Source organism: Anolis sagrei, chromosome 8 (genome assembly GCF_037176765.1).
Source record: "Anolis sagrei isolate rAnoSag1 chromosome 8, rAnoSag1.mat, whole genome shotgun sequence".
Classification (NCBI taxonomy): domain Eukaryota; kingdom Metazoa; phylum Chordata; class Lepidosauria; order Squamata; family Dactyloidae; genus Anolis; species Anolis sagrei.
In genome coordinates, this window is record NC_090028.1 from 600,712 (window position 1) to 620,688 (window position 19,977).

General features: G+C 48.8%; 1 protein-coding gene across 4 annotated transcripts in view; it reads right to left on the reverse strand.

The window, feature by feature from the left end:
• The window catches only part of MTSS2 (MTSS I-BAR domain containing 2), a 69,022-nt gene that overhangs the window by 35,002 nt on the left and 14,043 nt on the right, over nt 1-19,977 (reverse strand). For all 4 annotated transcript variants that reach the window (XM_067470901.1, XM_067470900.1, XM_067470899.1 and 1 more), the window contains exons 2-3: nt 15,335-15,396; nt 4,956-5,029 (exon numbers count right to left, since the gene is read on the reverse strand). In XM_067470901.1, coding sequence (XP_067327002.1) covers nt 4,956-5,029; nt 15,335-15,396 — 136 coding nt within the window. The remainder of the gene's footprint in view (nt 1-4,955; nt 5,030-15,334; nt 15,397-19,977) is intronic.

The following is a 19,977-nucleotide window of genomic DNA, read 5'->3' on the forward strand; positions in this document are numbered from 1 at the left end:
ATCCAGTCCAGCCCTGTCCTTAACTAGGAGTCATTTGTCAGTCAAATGTTTGTAACTCGGGAACAGCCTGTATATATATATGTGTGTGTGTGTATGTATGTGTGTGTGTATATATATACACACACATACATATACACACATACATATACATATATATACATACACACACACACACATGTAAGTAATTAACAGGGAAGTTTTTGGGGTGCCCCTATGTTGTGGGGGTTTCCAGGACAGGAAAGAGAGTAGCCACTCATCCCAAAAAGACGGCTGTCTCAGGAGGACTCCGAAGGACGGACAGGTCCGACGCCATGATGTGCCTTATTTACTTGACTCTAATGCACACCTGGAGATCTGATGGCACAGCGGGTTAAACTGCTGAGTTGCTGAACTTGCTGACCGAAAGGTCGGTGGTTCGAATCCGGGGAGCAGGGTAAGCTCCCGCTGTTAGTCCCAGCTTCTGCCATCCTAGCAGTTTGAAAACATCAGCTGGTAGAAGAACATTTCTTTTTGCAATGGCTATAGTTGCTTTTGGTGAGCCCCCAGTGGTGCAGCAGGTTAAACAACTGAGCTGATGAACTTGCTGACCAAAAGGCCAACAGTTCAAATCCGGGCAGCAGGGTGAGCTCCCGCTGTTAGCCCCAGCTTTTGCCAACCTAGCAGTTTGAAAACATTAGCTGGTAGAAGAACATTAATTTTTTTGCAATGGCTATCATTGCTTTTGGTGAGCCCCCAGTGGTGCAGCGGGTTAAACCGCTGAGCTGCTGAACTTGCTGACCAAAAGGTCGGTGGTTCAAATCTGCGGAGTGGGGTGAGCTCCCGCTGTTAGCCGCAGCTTCTGCCAACCTAGCAGTTTGAAAACATTAGCTAGTAGAAGAACATTATTTTTTTTTTGCAATGGCTATCGTTGCTTTCGGTGAGCCCCCAGTGGTGCAGCGGGTTAAACCGCTGAGCTGCTGAACTTACTGACCAAAAGGTTGGTGGTTCAAATCTGCAGAGTGGGGGTGAGCTCCCGCTGTTAGTCTCAGCTTCTGCCAACCTAGCAGTTTGAAAACATTAGCTGGTAGAAGAACATTATTTTTTTGCAATGGCTATAGGTGAGTCCCCAGTGGTGCAGAGGGTTAAAACGCTGAGCTGCTGAACTTTATGACCAAAAGGTCTGTGATTCAAATCCGGGGAGCGGGGGTGAGCACCCGCTGTTAGTCCCAGCTCCTGCGCACCTAGCAGTTCAAAAACATGCAAGTATAAGTAGATCGATAGGTAATCGTGCTCCATACAGTCCTGCCAGTGGCCACATGACCTTGGAGGTGTCTATGGACAATGCCGGCTCTTTGTCTTAGAAATGGAGATGAGCACCAGAGTCCTGGGGTTGGACACAACTAGACTGAATGCCAAGGGGAAGCCTTTACTTTAATTAATGGTCATCCTTTGGGGCTAACATTGCATTCCCAAAAATAGGGTGCACGCTATATTTGCATCATATGGCCATCTTCGTGCAAAAGGGGAAGCCGCTTCAGGAGCTGCACCTGGAGCTCCTTGGACATCACCTGAGTCAATGCTATGCAATGCTGGGATTTGTAGTTTGGTGAGGCACCATAATCCCATAGCATTGAGCCAGGGCGGTTGAGGTGGACTCATTCTGCAGCAGAGATGCACCAAAGGCCTTCTTTTCCATTACAGGAAGCTTTGGTGTCCTAACACTTTTGTTTCAGAAGAAGGAATTCTCATCAAGTAGCAATTATGCATGCATACTTCTTTTTTTGCTCAAATTATAAAGAGTGCAATTTTTTTGCTGCTGCTCATTACGTTTGCCGGGAAATCCTTTTTTTGGTTTTGTGGTTTTGCAAATGGAAGTGTGCGTTAGATTCAATGACTGAGTCAATAGGGTAAGTCGTGGTGCTGGCCCTGTCCGTCCTTTGGAGTCCTCTATTGTGGATTAAGAGGGATCAGCCTTGGGAGGGCGGACCACCGAGGGGCCAATCCCACCCCCCTCAAAGAGGGCAGAGGGTCTCCTTGCGGGGCTCATCCTTTGCACGGCTAATCCACTGCTTTCCTTCCCACTCATGAGGAGGACAGATGGCGGGCATCTGGATCGGGCCCACCTTTTTGAGGAGTGGGTTCCCACCAGAGGACAAACCCTGCAAGCTTGGAAAGGCTGCAACGCCCCAAATGCACTCAAACTAGAAAAGGGGTTTGTCCCATTCCCAAGCTCTGGAATGACCCACCTGCTATTCTATTTCTGCCATTTGCCATTTGCATACAGACTGGGCCATGCGCATGAACATTTGTTGTTGTTCATTCATTCAGTTGTTTCTGACTCTTTGTGACCTCATGGACCGGCCCACGCCAGAGCTCCCTGTCGGCTGTCCCCACCCCCAGGGTCTCCTTCAAGGTCAGTCCAGTCACTTCAAGGATGCCGTCCATCCACCTTGCCCTTGGTCGGCCTCTCTTCCTTTTTCCTTCCATTTTCCCCAGCATCATTCCTTTCTTCAAGCTTTCCTTTCTCCTCATGATGTGGCCAAAGGACTTCATCTTGGCCTCTACTAGCCTTCCCTCCAATGAGCAGTTGGGTTTTCTTTCCTGGAGGATGGACTGGTTGGATCTTCTCGCAGTCCAAGGCACTCTCAGAACTTTCCTCCACCACCACAGCTCAAAAGCATCTCTCTTCCGTCGCTCAGCCTTCCCTCAGGTCCAGCTCTCACATCCGTAGGTGACTACTACAGGGAAGACCATGGCTTGGACTAGGCAATGGATCTTGGTTGCCAGTCTGATGTCTCTACTCTTCACTCTTTGATCGAGACTGGACATTGCTCTCCTCCCAAGAAGGAAGCGTCTCCTGACTTCCTGGCCACAGTCTGCATCTGCACTCATCTTTGCACCTAGGAATACAAACCCTGTCCCGGCCTCCACAATTTTCCAGTTGTCAGTCATTCTTGTTGCCATAATCTTGGTTTTTTTGACGTTTAGCTGCAACCCGGCTTTTGCGCTTTCTTCTTCCACCTGGATTAGAAGGCTCCTCAGCTCCTCCTCGCTTTCGGCCATCAGAGTGGTGTCGTCTGCATATCTGAGGTTGTGAATGTTTCTTCCAGCAATTTTCACCCCAGCCTTGCATTCATCGAGCCCCGCACATCCTCGCATGATGTGTTCTGCATACACGTTTAAAAGGTTGGGTGAGAGGATGCAGCCTTGCCGTACGCCTTTCCCAATCTGGAACCCGTCTCCTGTTCCGTGGTCAGTTCTGACTGTTGCTACTTGGTCCTTGGACAGATTCCTCAGGAGAGAGGGAAGGGGGCTTGGGATGCCCATCCCACCAAGAACTTGCCACCATTTATGATGATCCACACAGTCAAAGGCTTTAGAAGAGTCAATGAAGCAGAAGCAGATGTTTTTCTGACACTCCCTGCCTTTCTCCATTCTCCAGCATCCGGAGATTGGCAATCTGGTCTCTGGTTCCTCTGCCTTTTCTAAACCCAGCTTGAACATCTGGCAACTCTTGCTCCATGTATTGCGGGAGTCTTTCTCCTTGCAGGATCTTGAGCATTCCCTTCCTGGCATGACCCACTTGCTATTTTATTTCTGCCATTTGCCATTTTCATACAGACTGGGCCATGCGCATGAACATACAGGATGGTAAACGCATAACATCAATAACTAAGCATGAAGGAAGGAAGGAAGGAAGGAAGGAAGGAAGGAAGGAAGGAAGGAAGGAAGGAAGGGGAATCCGTCAGCGAAAACATGCTGCAAAACACTGGGCAGGCAAGGCAGAATCAATTCATTACAGCGGGAAATTGCAGACAAGCCATCAAGGGAATGAATCCCTCCAACCATTACAGGCATTCCCCAAGTGGGTCTGAAGGCCCATTCCCAAGCTGAATCTGTCTGTATGTCAGGTATCAGCCAGCACGTCAACAACTTAAATCAAGAAATAGTTTTCTAAGATTTACAGAGACACTTGCTGGAACACCTCAGCAAGCAAGAGTCCAAAAGTGGCAGGCTCAAACCCAGAACTGATACACAATGAGAGACTCATTCCTGGGCACACAGAAGACTGGGCGACTTGGAAGGCGCTGAACAGACTGTGCTCTGGCACCACCAGATGCAGAGCCAACCTCAAGAAATGGGGCCACAAAGCAGAATCCTCGACATGCGAGTGTGGAGAAGAGCAAACCACTGACCACCTGCTGCAATGCAACCTGAGCCCTGCCACATGATGCATAAGGGAGGAGCTTCTTGCGGCAACACCAGAGGCACTCCAAGGGACCAGAGACTGGTCAAAGGACATTTCATCCACTACCAAACTTGCAAATTTTGTGTTTTGTCTGTTTGTTTGTTTTGTTCTGTTAGAAATGTAATACAATTGTCTGGTTGCCCCTGACACGATAAATAAATAAATTGCATTACATTGTAATATTATAAATATGATATGTATGTACAATATATTATATTACATTATATCATTAGAATAGCACAGGAGACAGTTGGTGCTGGGGAGATATAAGATATAGTATCGTTGACTTGGAAGGGATCCCCAAAGGCCATCCAGTCCATCCCTATTCTTTACTGTGAGTCATTTGTAAGTTGGGTGCCTGTATCCTGGGGACGGCCTGTACTGTGTGTTGTCGGTGGCTGTTGTTACAGGCCCTAAAGAGCCCCTCTTCCCCCCCTCCCCAGGAAGTGGGGGTGCCTGCTCTCCCAGGTCCTCCGTTTACGTCTATTCAGCAGATGGAGCAGTATCATTCCCTTCCTCCTTTGGAGGCCAAGTGGGAATGTGGAGGGCGTCATGGGGCTCGACTAATCCGCGCGAAGCGATCTGGCCGCCTGGGGACAAACGCGCCGTGACCCATTTCCACAGATCTGGCTTTGCGCGCTCCCTCCCTCCCTCCCTCCTTCATACGGCAGCCACTGGCCATGTGTGTCAGATGGAGAGCGCATGTCTTGCCAGGCGCTGGCCTCACCTCTGGTGTTGGTGGCCATGTCTGCCACTTTCTGGAAAGCGTCCAGGAAGGCCACCGCGGCCAGAACGGTCGTCCTGATGGGAAACGAGAAAGGGGATAAAGGTCAGAAAGGGGCGGGGGAGCCGAACCCCAATTTGGGGTGTCCTTTTCCAGGGAAAAACATGACAGACACTTCAGCCGTTTGCAAACTGCTTTGAGTCCCCCTCGGGGTGAGAAGTGAGGTATACAAATACTGTAAATAATAAATAAATACAACTTGCTTTCCGTAATAATCATGCCGGACACAGGAAAGGCACATTTCATTCACACGATGCTTCAGAAACGGAATTCACTTTCCACTTTGGTTTTTGTAAACAAGAGAGTCACAAACTATAAGACCTGTCAGCAGCCTATGATACTGTGAACCACTGCTGCCTTCTCCTGAGAAAAATGTATAACATCACAAAGGACAACCACCTCCCCCGCCTCATAGGAAACCTGCTACAAAACAGGAGCTTTTTTGTTGAGTTCCAGGGCCAGAGGAGCGGATGGCGGAAACAGAAGAAGGGCCTGCCTCCGGGGAGCGTGCTTGCTCCATCCACGTTCAACATCTACACAAACGACCTGCCACTGCCAGAAGGGACAGAGAGCTTCATCTATGCTGATGATCGTGCCATCACCGCTCAAGCAGGGAGCTTTGAGATGGTTGAACAGAAGCTCTCCGAAGCTCTAAGTGCTCTAACTGCCTACTACAGGGAAAACTAGCTAATTCCCAACACAGACATGTGCCTTGCACCTTAAGAAAAGACAAGCATCCTGAGCTCTGAGGATTATTACCTGGGGAGTAATCCCACGGGAGCCTAGCATTGCACCCAAATACCTGGGAGTCATTCTGGACCGTGCTCTGACCTACAAGAAGCATTGCCTGAACATCAAGCAAAAAGTGGGTGCTAGAAATAATATCATACGAAAGCTGAGTGGCACAACCTGGGGATCACAACCAGATACAGTGAAGACAGCTGCCCTTGCGCTATGCTACTCTGCAGCTGAGTACGCATGCCCAGTGTGGAACACATCTCACCACACTAAAACAGTGGATGTGGCTCTTAATGAGACATGCCGCATTATCACGGGGTGTCTGCGCCCCACACCACTGGAGAAATTACACTGCTTAGCCGGTATTGCACCACCTGACATCCGCCGGGAAGGAGCAGCCAATAGTGAAAGGACCAAGGCAGAGACATCTCCATCTCATCCCCTGTTTGGGTATCAGCCAGCACGCCAACGACTTAAATCTAGAAATAGTTTTCTAAGATCTACAGAGATACTCGCTGGAACACCTCAGCAAGCGAGAGTCCAAAAGTGGCAGGCCCAAACCCAGAACCTCAAGCCATGGCTGATACCAAATGAGAGACTCCCCCTTCCTGGGCACACAGACTTGGAAGGCGCTAAACAGACTGCGCTCTGGCACCACGGGATGCAGAGCCAACCTCAAGAAATTGGGCCACAAAGTGGAGTCCACGACATGCGAGTGCGGAGAAGAGCCAACCACTGACCACCTGCTGCAATGCAACCTGAGCCCCACCACATGATGCACAAGGGAAGACCTTCTTGCGGCAACACCGGAAGCACTCCAAGTGGCCAGAGACTGGTCAAAGGACCTTTAATCAACTACCAAACTCACAGACTTTGTATTTTGTCTGTTTGTTTGCTTTGTTCTGTTAGAAATGTAATATAATTTGACTGGTTGTCCTGACACGACGAATAGATAAAAAATAAATTACAGAACCAATTAGGACAGTGTTTCTCAACCTGGGGGTCGAGACCCCGGAGGGGGGCCATGGGGGGGGGGTGGCAGAAGGGTTGACAAAGATAATCAGAAAACACAATATTTTCTGTTGGTCATGCAGGTTCTGTGTGGGAAGTTTGGCTTAATTCTGTCATTGATGAGGTTAACTATAAATCCCAGCAACTACAACTCCCAAATATCAAGGTCTATTTCCCCCAAACTCTGCCAGTGTTCACATTTGGGCATATTGAGCATTCTTGTCAAGTTTGATCCAGATCCATCATTGTTTGAGTCCACAGTACTCTCGGGATGGAGGTGAACTACAACTCTCAAATATCAAGGTCTATTTCCCCCAAACTCCACCAGTGTTCACATTTGGGCATATTGAGAATTTGTTCCAAGTTTGGTCCACATCCATCATTGTTTGAGTCCACAGTGCTCTCTGGATGTAGGTGAACTACAACTCCCAAACTCAAGGTCAATGCCCATCAAACCCTTCCAGTATTTTCTCTTGGTCAGGGGAGTTCTGTGTGCCAAGTTTGGTTCAGTTCCATCGTTGGTGGGGTTCAGAATGCTCTTTGATTGTAGGTGAACTATAAATCCCAGCAACTACAACTTCCAAATATCAAGGTCTATTTTCCCCAAACTCCATCAGTGTTCACATTTGGGCATATTGAGCAATCGTGTCAAGTTTGATCCAGATCCATCATTGTTTGAGTCCACAGTGCTCTCTGAATGTAGGTGAACTACAACTCCCAAACTCAAGGTCAATGCCCACCAAAACCCTTCTAGTATTTTCTGTTGCACGTGGGAGTTCTATATACCACGGTTCAATTTCATCACTGGTGGAGTTCAGAATGCTCTTTGATTGTAGGTGAACTATAAATCCCAGCAATTACAACTCCCAAATATCAAGATCTATTTCACCCAAACTCAACCAGTGTTCACATTTGGGCATATTGAGTATTTCTTCCAAGTTTGGTCCAGATCCATCATTTGAGTCCACAGTGCTCTCTGGATGTAGGTGAACTACAACTCCCAAACTCAAGGTCAATGCCCACCCAACCCTTCCAGTATTTTCTATTGGTCATGGGAGTTCTGTGTGCCAAGTTTGGTTCAATTCCATCATTGGTGGAGTTCATAATGCTCTTTGATTGGAGGTGAACTATAAATCCTAGCAACTACAACTCCCAAATATCAAGGTCTATTTTCCCCAAACTCGACTAGTGTGGGCATATTGAGCATTCATGTCAAGTTTGATCCAGATCCATCATTGTTTGAGTCCACAGTGCTCTCTGGATGTAGGTGAACTACAACTCCCAAACTCAAGGTCAATGACCACCAAACCCTTCTAGTTGGTCACGGGAGTCCTATATGCCACGTTGGGTTCAATTTCATCATTGGTGGAGTTCAGAATGCTCTTTGATTGTAGGTGAACTATAAATCCCAGCAACTACAACTCCCAAATATCAAGGTCTATTTCCCCCACACTCCACCAGTGTTCACATTATGGCATATTGAGTATTTGTTCCAAGTTTGGTGCAGATCCATCTTTGTTTGAGTCCACAGTACTGTCTGGATGTACGTGAACTACAACTCCCAAATATCAAGGACTATTTCCCCCAAACTCCACCAGTGTTCACATTTGGGCATATTGAGCATTCGTGTCAAGTTTGATCCAGATCCATCATTGTTGGAGTCCACACTGCTCTCTGGATGTAGGTGAACTACAACTCCCAAACTCAAGGTCAATGCCCACCAAACCCTTCCAGTATTTTCTGTTGGTCATGGGAGTTCTGTGTGCCAAGTTTGGTGAACTACAACTCCCAAATATCAAGGTCTATTTCCCCCAAACTCCACTAGTGTTCCCATTTGGGCATATTGAGTATTTGTTCCAAGTTTGGTGCAGATCCATCATTGTTTGCGTCCACAGTGCTCTCTGGATGTAGGTGAACCACAACTCCCAAATATCAAGGTCTATTTCCCCCAAACCACATCAGTGTTCATATTTTGGCATCTTGAGTATTTGTCATGGGAGAAGGCATGATTTCATGTGTGTATTAGAGAGGCTGGGGGGCATTTTCCAGCCAGTCTGGTCAACATTGGTAACTGAGGGAATGGCTCCAAAAAGGCTGGGTGGCGAGGTTCTTTCTCTGCGGGATTCCCTCAGACTCAACAAGCCCAAAATCGGCAGAAAAGGGAGGCCGAGCCGGAAGAGAAGCCGGCTGAGCCACCGCAAACTCTGCAAAGTGCTCGGGAATCCCAAGCGAGAGGCCTTCCCGGCCGCCCCCTCAAACACCTTGCAAGGCGGAGGTGGCGGGATTCCCGTGAGAACGCCTGGGCGGCACCGGCACAGTTTGCAAACAGCAATCCCTCGCTCCTGACGGGTGCTTTCAATACGACTGACGCAGCAGACTTTGCTTTTGCTCAATTGCAGACTCAGGAAAGCTTTGCAGGAGTTCCACCCCCTCATTCACACCTTCCGCACACCAACCTGGACCTTTAAAGCAGGCCTGGGCCAACTTTGGCCTTCCGGGTGTTTTGGACTCCAACTCCCACCATTCCTAACAGCCTATCGGCTGTTAGGAATGGTGGGAGTTGGAGTCCAAAACACCCGGAAGGCCAAAGTTGGCTCACACCTGGTTAAGGCCTCTGTCCAAGGCAGGAGGAAACAGCTTGCCCCACCTTTGCTTGGGTTTCCTTGTGGAAAGAAAAAGCAAGGTATAATAAAGGGTTCCTTGACTGCGAGGGGCTGCAGGGTCCCTGGGCATGGGGTGGACTAGGTGCCCCCTGGGAGCCCCCTTTCCTGAGTGAGAGAGAGGGACCCAGGCAATCGGATGCAGGGAGGAGAGGAGGGCTGTGCGTGGGAGCGCATAAAGGAAGAGGAAACCCTCTTTTCCTCCCTCTTCCCAGCCCGCACAAAGGCGCATTGGGAGAGGAAGAGGGAGCGCACCGTGCCAGCAGCCAAGTTGGGAAAGGAAGGAGACAAGGGAGCCTTTCAGGCCCCACCAAGGGTCAGGAGCACAAGCAAAGAAGAAGGGAAGAAGAAGGCAAAGAGGAGGAGGAGAAGGAGGAGGACGAGGACGGCGTACCTCATGGGTGGTGGACGACAATGAAGAAGAGGAGGAAGGAAGAGGAGAAGGAGAAAGAGGAAGAAGAACAAGAGGAGGAGGAAGAGGAGCAAGAGGAGGAAGAATAGGAGGAGGACGTACCTCATGGGTGGTGGATGACAATGAAGAAGAAGAGGAAGGAAGAGAAGGAGAAAGAGTAAGAAGAGCAGAAGAGGAGGAAGAAGAGGAGGAGGAGGACGTACCTCATGGGTGGTGGACAACAATGAAGAAGAGGAGGAAGGAAGAGAAGGAGAAAGAGGAAGAAGAAGAACAAGAGGAGGAGGAAGAGCAGAAGAGGAGGAAGAGGACGTACCTCATGGGTGGTGGACAACAATGAAGAAGAGGAGGAAGGAAGAGAAGGAGAAAGAGGAAGAAGAACAAGAGGAGGAGGAAGAGGAGCAAGAGGAGGAAGAATAGGAGGAGGACGTACCTCATGGGTGGTGGATGACAATGAAGAAGAAGAGGAAGGAAGAGAAGGAGAAAGAGTAAGAAGAGCAGAAGAGGAGGAAGAAGAGGAGGAGGAGGACGTACCTCATGGGTGGTGGATAACAATGAAGAAGAGGAGGAAGGAAGAGAAGGAGAAAGAGGAAGAAGAAGAACAAGAGGAGGAGGAAGAGCAGAAGAGGAGGAAGAAGAGGAGGAGGAGGACGTATTTCATGGGTGGTGGACGACAATGAAGAAGAGGAGGAAGGAAGAGGAGAAGGAGAAAGAGGAAGAAGAACAAGAGGAGGAGGAAGAGGAGCAAGAGGAGGAAGAATAGGAGGAGGACGTACCTCATGGGTGGTGGATGACAATGAAGAAGAAGAGGAAGGAAGAGAAGGAGAAAGAGTAAGAAGAGCAGAAGAGGAGGAAGAAGAGGAGGAGGAGGACGTACCTCATGGGTGGTGGACAACAATGAAGAAGAGGAGGAAGGAAGAGAAGGAGAAAGAGGAAGAAGAAGAACAAGAGGAGGAGGAAGAGCAGAAGAGGAGGAAGAGGACGTACCTCATGGGTGGTGGACAACAATGAAGAAGAAGAGGAAGGAAGAGAAGGAGAAAGAGTAAGAAGAGCAGAAGAGGAGGAAGAAGAGGAGGAGGAGGACGTACCTCATGGGTGGTGGACAACAATGAAGAAGAGGAGGAAGGAAGAGAAGGAGAAAGAGGAAGAAGAAGAACAAGAGGAGGAGGAAGAGCAGAAGAGGAGGAAGAGGACGTACCTCATGGGTGGTGGACAACAATGAAGAAGAGGAGGAAGGAAGAGAAGGAGAAAGAGGAAGAAGAACAAGAGGAGGAGGAAGAGGAGCAAGAGGAGGAAGAATAGGAGGAGGACGTACCTCATGGGTGGTGGATGACAATGAAGAAGAAGAGGAAGGAAGAGAAGGAGAAAGAGTAAGAAGAGCAGAAGAGGAGGAAGAAGAGGAGGAGGAGGACGTACCTCATGGGTGGTGGATAACAATGAAGAAGAGGAGGAAGGAAGAGAAGGAGAAAGAGGAAGAAGAAGAACAAGAGGAGGAGGAAGAGCAGAAGAGGAGGAAGAAGAGGAGGAGGAGGACGTATTTCATGGGTGGTGGACGACAATGAAGAAGAGGAGGAAGGAAGAGGAGAAGGAGAAAGAGGAAGAAGAACAAGAGGAGGAGGAAGAGGAGCAAGAGGAGGAAGAATAGGAGGAGGACGTACCTCATGGGTGGTGGATGACAATGAAGAAGAAGAGGAAGGAAGAGAAGGAGAAAGAGTAAGAAGAGCAGAAGAGGAGGAAGAAGAGGAGGAGGAGGACGTACCTCATGGGTGGTGGACAACAATGAAGAAGAGGAGGAAGGAAGAGAAGGAGAAAGAGGAAGAAGAAGAACAAGAGGAGGAGGAAGAGCAGAAGAGGAGGAAGAGGACGTACCTCATGGGTGGTGGACAACAATGAAGAAGAGGAGGAAGGAAGAGAAGGAGAAAGAGGAAGAAGAACAAGAGGAGGAGGAAGAGGAGCAAGAGGAGGAAGAATAGGAGGAGGACGTACCTCATGGGTGGTGGATGACAATGAAGAAGAAGAGGAAGGAAGAGAAGGAGAAAGAGTAAGAAGAGCAGAAGAGGAGGAAGAAGAGGAGGAGGAGGACGTACCTCATGGGTGGTGGACAACAATGAAGAAGAGGAGGAAGGAAGAGAAGGAGAAAGAGGAAGAAGAAGAACAAGAGGAGGAGGAAGAGCAGAAGAGGAGGAAGAGGACGTACCTCATGGGTGGTGGACAACAATGAAGAAGAGGAGGAAGGAAGAGAAGGAGAAAGAGGAAGAAGAACAAGAGGAGGAGGAAGAGGAGCAAGAGGAGGAAGAATAGGAGGAGGACGTACCTCATGGGTGGTGGATGACAATGAAGAAGAAGAGGAAGGAAGAGAAGGAGAAAGAGTAAGAAGAGCAGAAGAGGAGGAAGAAGAGGAGGAGGAGGACGTACCTCATGGGTGGTGGACAACAATGAAGAAGAGGAGGAAGGAAGAGAAGGAGAAAGAGGAAGAAGAAGAACAAGAGGAGGAGGAAGAGCAGAAGAGGAGGAAGAGGACGTACCTCATGGGTGGTGGACAACAATGAAGAAGAGGAGGAAGGAAGAGAAGGAGAAAGAGGAAGAAGAACAAGAGGAGGAGGAAGAGGAGCAAGAGGAGGAAGAATAGGAGGAGGACGTACCTCATGGGTGGTGGATAACAATGAAGAAGAGGAGGAAGGAAGAGAAGGAGAAAGAGGAAGAAGAAGAACAAGAGGAGGAGGAAGAGCAGAAGAGGAGGAAGAAGAGGAGGAGGAGGACGTATTTCATGGGTGGTGGACGACAATGAAGAAGAGGAGGAAGGAAGAGGAGAAGGAGAAAGAGGAAGAAGAACAAGAGGAGGAGGAAGAGGAGCAAGAGGAGGAAGAATAGGAGGAGGACGTACCTCATGGGTGGTGGACGACAATGAAGAAGAAGAGGAAGGAAGAGAAGGAGAAAGAGGAAGAAGAGCAGAAGAGGAGGAAGAAGAGGAGGAGGAGGACGTACCTCATGGGTGGTGGACAACAATGAAGAAGAGGAGGAAGGAAGAGAAGGAGAAAGAGGAAGAAGAAGAACAAGAGGAGGAGGAAGAGCAGAAGAGGAGGAAGAAGAGGAGGAGGAGGACGTATTTCATGGGTGGTGGACAACAATGAAGAAGGAAGGAAGAGGAAGGAAGAGGAGAAGGAGAAAGAGGAAGAAGAACAAGAGGAGGAGGAAGAGCAGCAAGAGGAGGAAGAAGAGGAGGAGGAGGAGGAGGGCGACTTACCTCATTGGTGGTGGACAACAATGAAGAAGAGGAAGAAGAGGAGGAAAAGCCGAGGTGGAGGAAGAAGAAGAGGAAGGTAGAGAAGAAGGAGAAAGAGGAAGAAGAACAAGAGGAGGAGGAGGAAGAGGAGATGGAGGAGGGACCGAGAACAAGGAACATCCAGCTCCATATCCAAGCTAGAATGTGCCCAGAGGAAGAGGGCGATGCAAAGGATCAAGGGTCTGGAGAACAAGCCCATCTTGCCCTTGCTCGGCCCCTCTTCCTTTTTCCTTCCATTTCCCCCAGCATCATTGTCTTCTTTAGGTGACCTCATGGACCAGCTCACGCGAGGTCCCTGTTGGCCTTGGCCACCCTCAGCTCCTTCAAGGTCAAGCCAGTCATTTCAAGGATGCCATCCATCCATCTTGCCCTTGCTCGGCCCCTCTTCCTTTTGCCTTCCATTTCCCCCAGCATCATTCTCTTCTCTAGGTGACCTCATGGACCAGCCCACGCCAGAGCTCCCTGTCGGCCATCACCACCCCCAGGGTCTCTTTAAGAGTCAAGCCAGTCACTTCAAGAATACCATCCATCCACAGAAGCTTTCCTTCACCAGAAGTTTCCCTTCACAGAAGCTTTCTGAAGCTCTAGGTGCTCTTACTGCCTATTACAGGGAAAACCAGCTGATCCCTAACCCATCTAAAACACAGACATGTGCCTTTCACCTTAAGAACAGAGAACCATCCCGAGCTCTGAGGATCACCTGGGAAGGAATCCCACTGGAGCATTGCAGCATTGCACCCAAATACCTGGGAGGAGTCACTCTGGACCGTGCTCTGACCTACAAGAAGCATTGCCTGAACATCAAGCAAAAAGTGGATGCTAGAAACAACATCATACGAAAGCTGACTGATACAACCTGGGGATCACAACCAGACACAGTGAAGGCATCTGCCCTTGCGCTATGCTACTCTGCTGCTGAATATGCATGCCCAGTGTTGAACACATCTCACAACGCTCAAACAGTGGATGTGGCTCTTAATGAGACATGCCGCATTATCACGGGGTGTCTGCGCCACTGGAGAAACTACACTGCTTAGCCGGTATTGCACCACCTGACATCTGCTGGGAAGTAGCAGCCAATAGTGAAAGGACCAAGGCAGAGACATCTCCAGCTCATCCCCTGTTTGGGTATCAGCCAGCACGTCAACGACTTAGATCTAGAAATAGTTTTCTTAGCTCTACAGAGACACTCGCTGGAACACCTCAGCAAGCAAGAGTCCAAAAGTGGCAGGCTCAAACCTGGCTGATACCAAATGAGAGACTCCTTCCTGGGCACACAGAAGACGGGGCGACTTGGAAGGCGCTGAACAGACTGCGCTCGGGCACCACGAGATGCAGAGCCAACCTTCAGGAATGGGGCTACACAGTGGAATCCTCGACATGCGAGTGTGGAGAGGAGCAAACCACTGACCACCTGCTGCAATGCACCCTGAGCCCTGCCACATGATGCACAAGGGAGGACTTTCTTGCGGCAACACCAGATGCACTCCAAGGGTCCAGAGACTGGTCAAAGGACATTTAATCCACTACCAAACTCACAAATTTTGTATTTTGCCTGTTTGTTTGCTTTGTTCTGCTAGAAATGTAATATAACTGACTGGCTGCCCTGACACGAGAAATAAAAAAAAATACACTTATCAGGCCTACAAGTGACCATCTATATAAATAAAAATGTAATGTTTGTTTGTGGGATTAACATAACTCAAAAACCACTGGATGAAATGACACCACATTTGGACACAAGACACCTATCAGGCCAACGAGTGACCATCACTCATAAAAACACTGAAAAACGCAGTGGATAGGACTTAAAAAGCCAAAAAACCAAACAGTATATGCAAACACACACTTAGACTCATAAACACAAATATATACACACTCAAAACACATCTACAAAGACTGGGCCACAGCAACGTGTGGCCGGGTACAGCTAGTGTAATATATAATATTAATATTGTGCTATGGTAATAATATAATATATTGTATTTACTTTTTACTTGTAAGCAGCTCTGAGTCCCCTTCGGGGTGAGAAGGGCGGCATATCAATGTCATCAATAAATAAATAAATTGTCCTCTTGCCCACCTGACCATCAGAACGTGGTTAAAACCAAACCATAAACAACCCAACGACAAGAGCCCAACAAGGACGTTTTGCCAATAACACAACTGGCACAGCAATCCCGGCGGATGTCGGCCGGACCCAAAGCGTAAAGGAACTCACCGCAGTTGAGAGTGCAGCTTGGTTGCCTTGGAGTTGAAGTCTTCCCAGATGGGATAGGAGCTCTGAAAGAGAAGAGGAAGAGGCGGCTGAGTAAACAAAAGGCTACCAGTATGAAAAAACTTACAACAGCAAAAAATTACAACAGAGAGGAAACTATCAAGGACATCTAATCACCTCTCAACAAAAGATTGCCCCAGGCACTGCCAGGTCATCAAATACTAATCAAGGTGGTCAGTTGAAACATTAGGAGCCCCCGGTGGCGCAGTGGGTTAAACCCCCCCGTGCCGGCAGGACTGAAGACTGACAAGTCGCAGGTTCGAATCAGGGGAGATTCGAACCTGCGATGAGCTCCCTCTATCAGCTCCAGCTCCTCATGCGGGGACACGAGAAAAGCTTCCCACAAGGATGATAAAAACATCAAATCATCCGGTCAATGTCCCCTGGGCAACGTCCTTGAAGACGGCCAATTCTCTCACAACAGAAGCAACTTTCTCAAGCTGCTCCTGACACGACAAAAAAAAAATAGTTGAAACATTCCCACTTAGCTCCAGCAGACAAGAATCCTTTGTCCCACCCTGGTCATTCTACAGATATATAAACCCTTTTCCCTAGTTCCAACAGACCACACAACCTCTGAGGATGCTTGCCATAGGTGCAGGCGAAAGGTCAGGAGGGAATGCCTCTAGAACATGGCCATATAGCCCGAAAAAACCTACAACAACCCAGTGATTCCGGCCATGAAAACCTTCAACAATACATTATTATTATTATTATTATTAATAATAATAATAATATTAATATATCTGTGGACATCTAATCACCTCTCAACAAAAGATTGCCCAAGGCACTGCCAGGCCATCCAATGCTAATCAAGGTGGTCAGTTGAAACATTCACCACTAGTTCCAACAGACAAGAGTCCTTTGTCCCACCCCGGTCATTCCACAGATATATAAACCCTTTTTCCTACTTCCAACAGACCTCACAACCTCTGAGGATGCTTGCCATAGATGCAGGCGGAACGTCAGGAGAGAATGCCTCTAGAACATGGCCATATAGCCCGAAAAAACCTACAACAACCCAGTTATTCTGGCCATGAAAACCTTCAACAATACATTATTATTAATAATAATAATAATAATATATCTGTGGACATCTAATCACCTCTCAACAAAAGATTGCCCAAGGCACTGCAAGGCCATCCAATGCTAATCAAAGTGGTCAGTTGAAACATTCACACCTAGCTACAGCAGACAAGAGTTCTTTGTCCCACTGTGGTCATTCCACAGATATATAAACCCATTTTCCTGGTTCAAACAGACCTTGCTACCTCTGAGGATGCTTGCCATAGATGCAGGCAAAATGTCAGGAGAGAATGCCTCTAGAACATGGCCATATAGCCCGAAAAAGCCTACAACAACCCAAACAAAAGGCTGCCTGGCACCTGGAGATACGCATTGACATAAAGACAGGACACATCACTATCTCATATCCATCAAAAGGAGATACTCTCACCCGCCAGGGCCAGATTAAAGGGGACAGAAGACACCAGGCACACTGGGTCAGGAGCTAAGGGCAAGCATCCCAAATCTAGCCCAGGTTGGGTTTGGGGCCTGCATCAATGTTGGCCTGCTTCAAGAGGAGTCTAGTGCCTAGATCCAGGGAAGAAGTCCTGCTCCCCATGCTCTGTTCTGCCTTGGTCTGACCACTTCACCTGGAATATTGTGTCCAATTCTGGGCACCACAATTGAAGGGAGATGTTGACAAGTGGAATGTTTCCAAAGGACGGCGACTGAAATAATCTAGGGTCTGGAGAACAAGCCCTATGAGGAGCAGCTTAAAGAGCTGGGCATGTTTAGCCTGAAGAAGAGAAGGCTGAGAGGAGACATGATGAGGGCCATGGATCAATATGTGAGGGGAAGTCATAGGGAGGAGGGAACAGGCTTCCTTTCTGCTTCCCAGTGGAGACTAGGATGCAATGGAACCATGGCTTCAAACCACAAGAAAGGAGATTCCACCTGAACATGAGGAAGAACTTCCTGACTGTGAGAAGGGCTGTTCAGCAGTGGAACTCTCTGCCTCGGAGTGTGGTGGAGGCTCTTTCTTTGGAGGCTTTTAAGCAGAGGCTGGATGGCCATCTGTTGGGGGTGCTTTGAATGTGCTTGTCCTGCTTCTTGGCAGAATGGGGTTGGACTGGATGATGGCCCAGGAGGTCTCTTCCAACTCTTTGATTCTATGGGTCCTCCAAACAGGTCCCATGTCGTGTGAAAATGTCCCACTGGGGTCCCCGTTGCATACTGGTGCTGCCAATGGACCAAGAAGAGCTAGGCTGGAAGATGGGGGAGTCAGACAACCAGAAGGCATCGTCTCTTCTCCAATTCTGCGCCCCACAATCGAAGGGAGAGGTTGACTCTACACTGGAATACTGTCTCCAGCAGGCTGAGGAAGGTATCGGATGTCAAGGCAAGGATGTGTGTAGAAGACTATGTTAATACTCCTCCTCCATCCTCCTCCTCCCCATAAGCTAGATTGCACAAATAATAATAAAAAATTAATTAATAATAATATTAATTTCTATTATAATTACATATAATTATTATATATAATTATATAATTATGATAATTATAATAATAATAAAGTGTCCTAGACACTTGGGAAGTGTCCGACGTGTGATCCAATTCAATAGCCAGCAGAGTGTCTGCTGTGGACTCATCTTGTTGTGTTTCAAATAATAATAATAACAACAACAACAACAATTTATTTATATTCCACCCTTCTCATCCCAAAGGGGACTCGGGGTCTTTAATAGCTTTTTAAAGGAGAGGAGAGAGGGGGCCATTTTTAGTTCCTTAGGGAGAGAGTTCCAGAGGCGTGGAGCAGCCACGGAGAAGGCCCCTTCTCTCAGTCCGACCAATCGTGTTTGACATGGGAGTGGGACTGAGAGCAGGGCCTCCTTCGCTGATCGCAGTGCAAGCGGAGATGTGGTTTCTCAAATAGTCTGGAAATGCTATAAATAATAAAGAATAGTTCCTTGGGGAGGGAGTTCCAGAGGCGGGGAGCAGCCACGGAGAAGGACTCTTCTCTCAATGTGACCAACTGCGCTTGGGATGGGAGTGGGACTGAGAGCAGGGCCTCTTCCGCTGATTGCAGTGCAAGTGGAGATGTGGTTTCTCAAACAGCCTGGAAATGCTATAAATAATAAATAACAGTTCCTTAAGGAGGGAGTTCCAGAGATGGGGAGCGGCCACAGAGAAGGCCCCTTCTCTCAATCCCACCAACTGCGCTTGAGATGGGGGTGGGACCGAGCGCAGGACCTCCTCTGCTGATCTCAGTGCAAGCGGAGATGTTGTTTTTCAAATAGCCTGGAAATGCTATAAATAATAAATAATCGTTCATTGGGTGGGAGTTCCAGAGGTGGAGAGTGGCCATGGAGAAGGACCCTTCTCTTATTCCCACCAATTGCGCTTGAGATGGGGGTGGGACCGAGAGCAGGACCTCCTCTGCTGATCGCAGTGCTTGTGCTGGTTTGCAAGCAGAGATGTTGTTTTTCAAATAGCCTGGAAATGCTATAAATAATAAATAATAGTTCCTTAGGGAGTGAGTTCCAGAGGCAGGGAGCCACCCCGGAGAAGGCCCCTTCTCTCATTCCCACCAATTGTGTTTGAGACAGGAGTGGGACCGAGAGCAAGGCCTCCTCCGCTGATCGCAGTGCTTGTGCTGGTTTGCAAGTGGAGATGTTGTTTTCCAAATAGCCTGGAAATGCTATAAATAATAGTTCCTTAGGGAGGGAGTTCCAGAGGTGGGGAGCCACCCCGGAGAAGGCCCCTTCTCTCATTCCGACCAATTGTGCTTGAGATGGGAGTAGGACCGAGAGCAGGGCCTCCTCCGCTGATTGAAGTGCTCGTGCTGGTTTGCAGGTGGAGATGTTGTTTCTCAAACAGCCTGGGCCCGAACCCATCCTGGAAGGCTGCTGCAGATGCATTCACAAGGGAGGAGAAGGAGGAGGAAGAGGGGGCTGCCATGGGAAGGCTGCACCAATTCCGATGCTGCAAAGTTGCACAGCGTGGGGGCTCATCGCGTACATCTTGAGGAAGCATGTGCTCCAGAAACCCACCCTCCCTCCCTCTGCCTCCTGCTTGGCCATTCAGTGGCCTTGCAAGATGGACAAAGGCCCACCTGTCTCCCCGAGGCACGGGCACCCCCAAAGCGGAGCCAGGAAAGGGTTACTCGGGGAAGAGAAGAAGAAGAAAGAGAAGAGCCAGATCAGACGGGAGGAAAACAGCAAGGGGGAATCTATGGCTGTGGGCGGATGGAGGGACGGCTGGGAAGGAGTGACTCAGCAGCACAGGCTCCCTCCGCTCTGCGCTAAAGCAGCCCAGCCACAAACACACACACACACACACACACACACACACACACACACAGAGCCTCTCGATTCGCCACGTTGCCCCCAAGCCTGCACCAAGCAGCCCCCTACCAGGGAGCCATGCGCCACCTCCCAGCTCCAGCCCTTCCAAAGCTTGTGCCAACGTTCAGCATCAAGCTGGGAAACACCCTCCAAGCCCCTGCTTCTTCCAAAGGGCATGCACACAAATATATATATATGTGTGTGTGTATGCGTGTGTGTTTTATTGAGCACTAGCC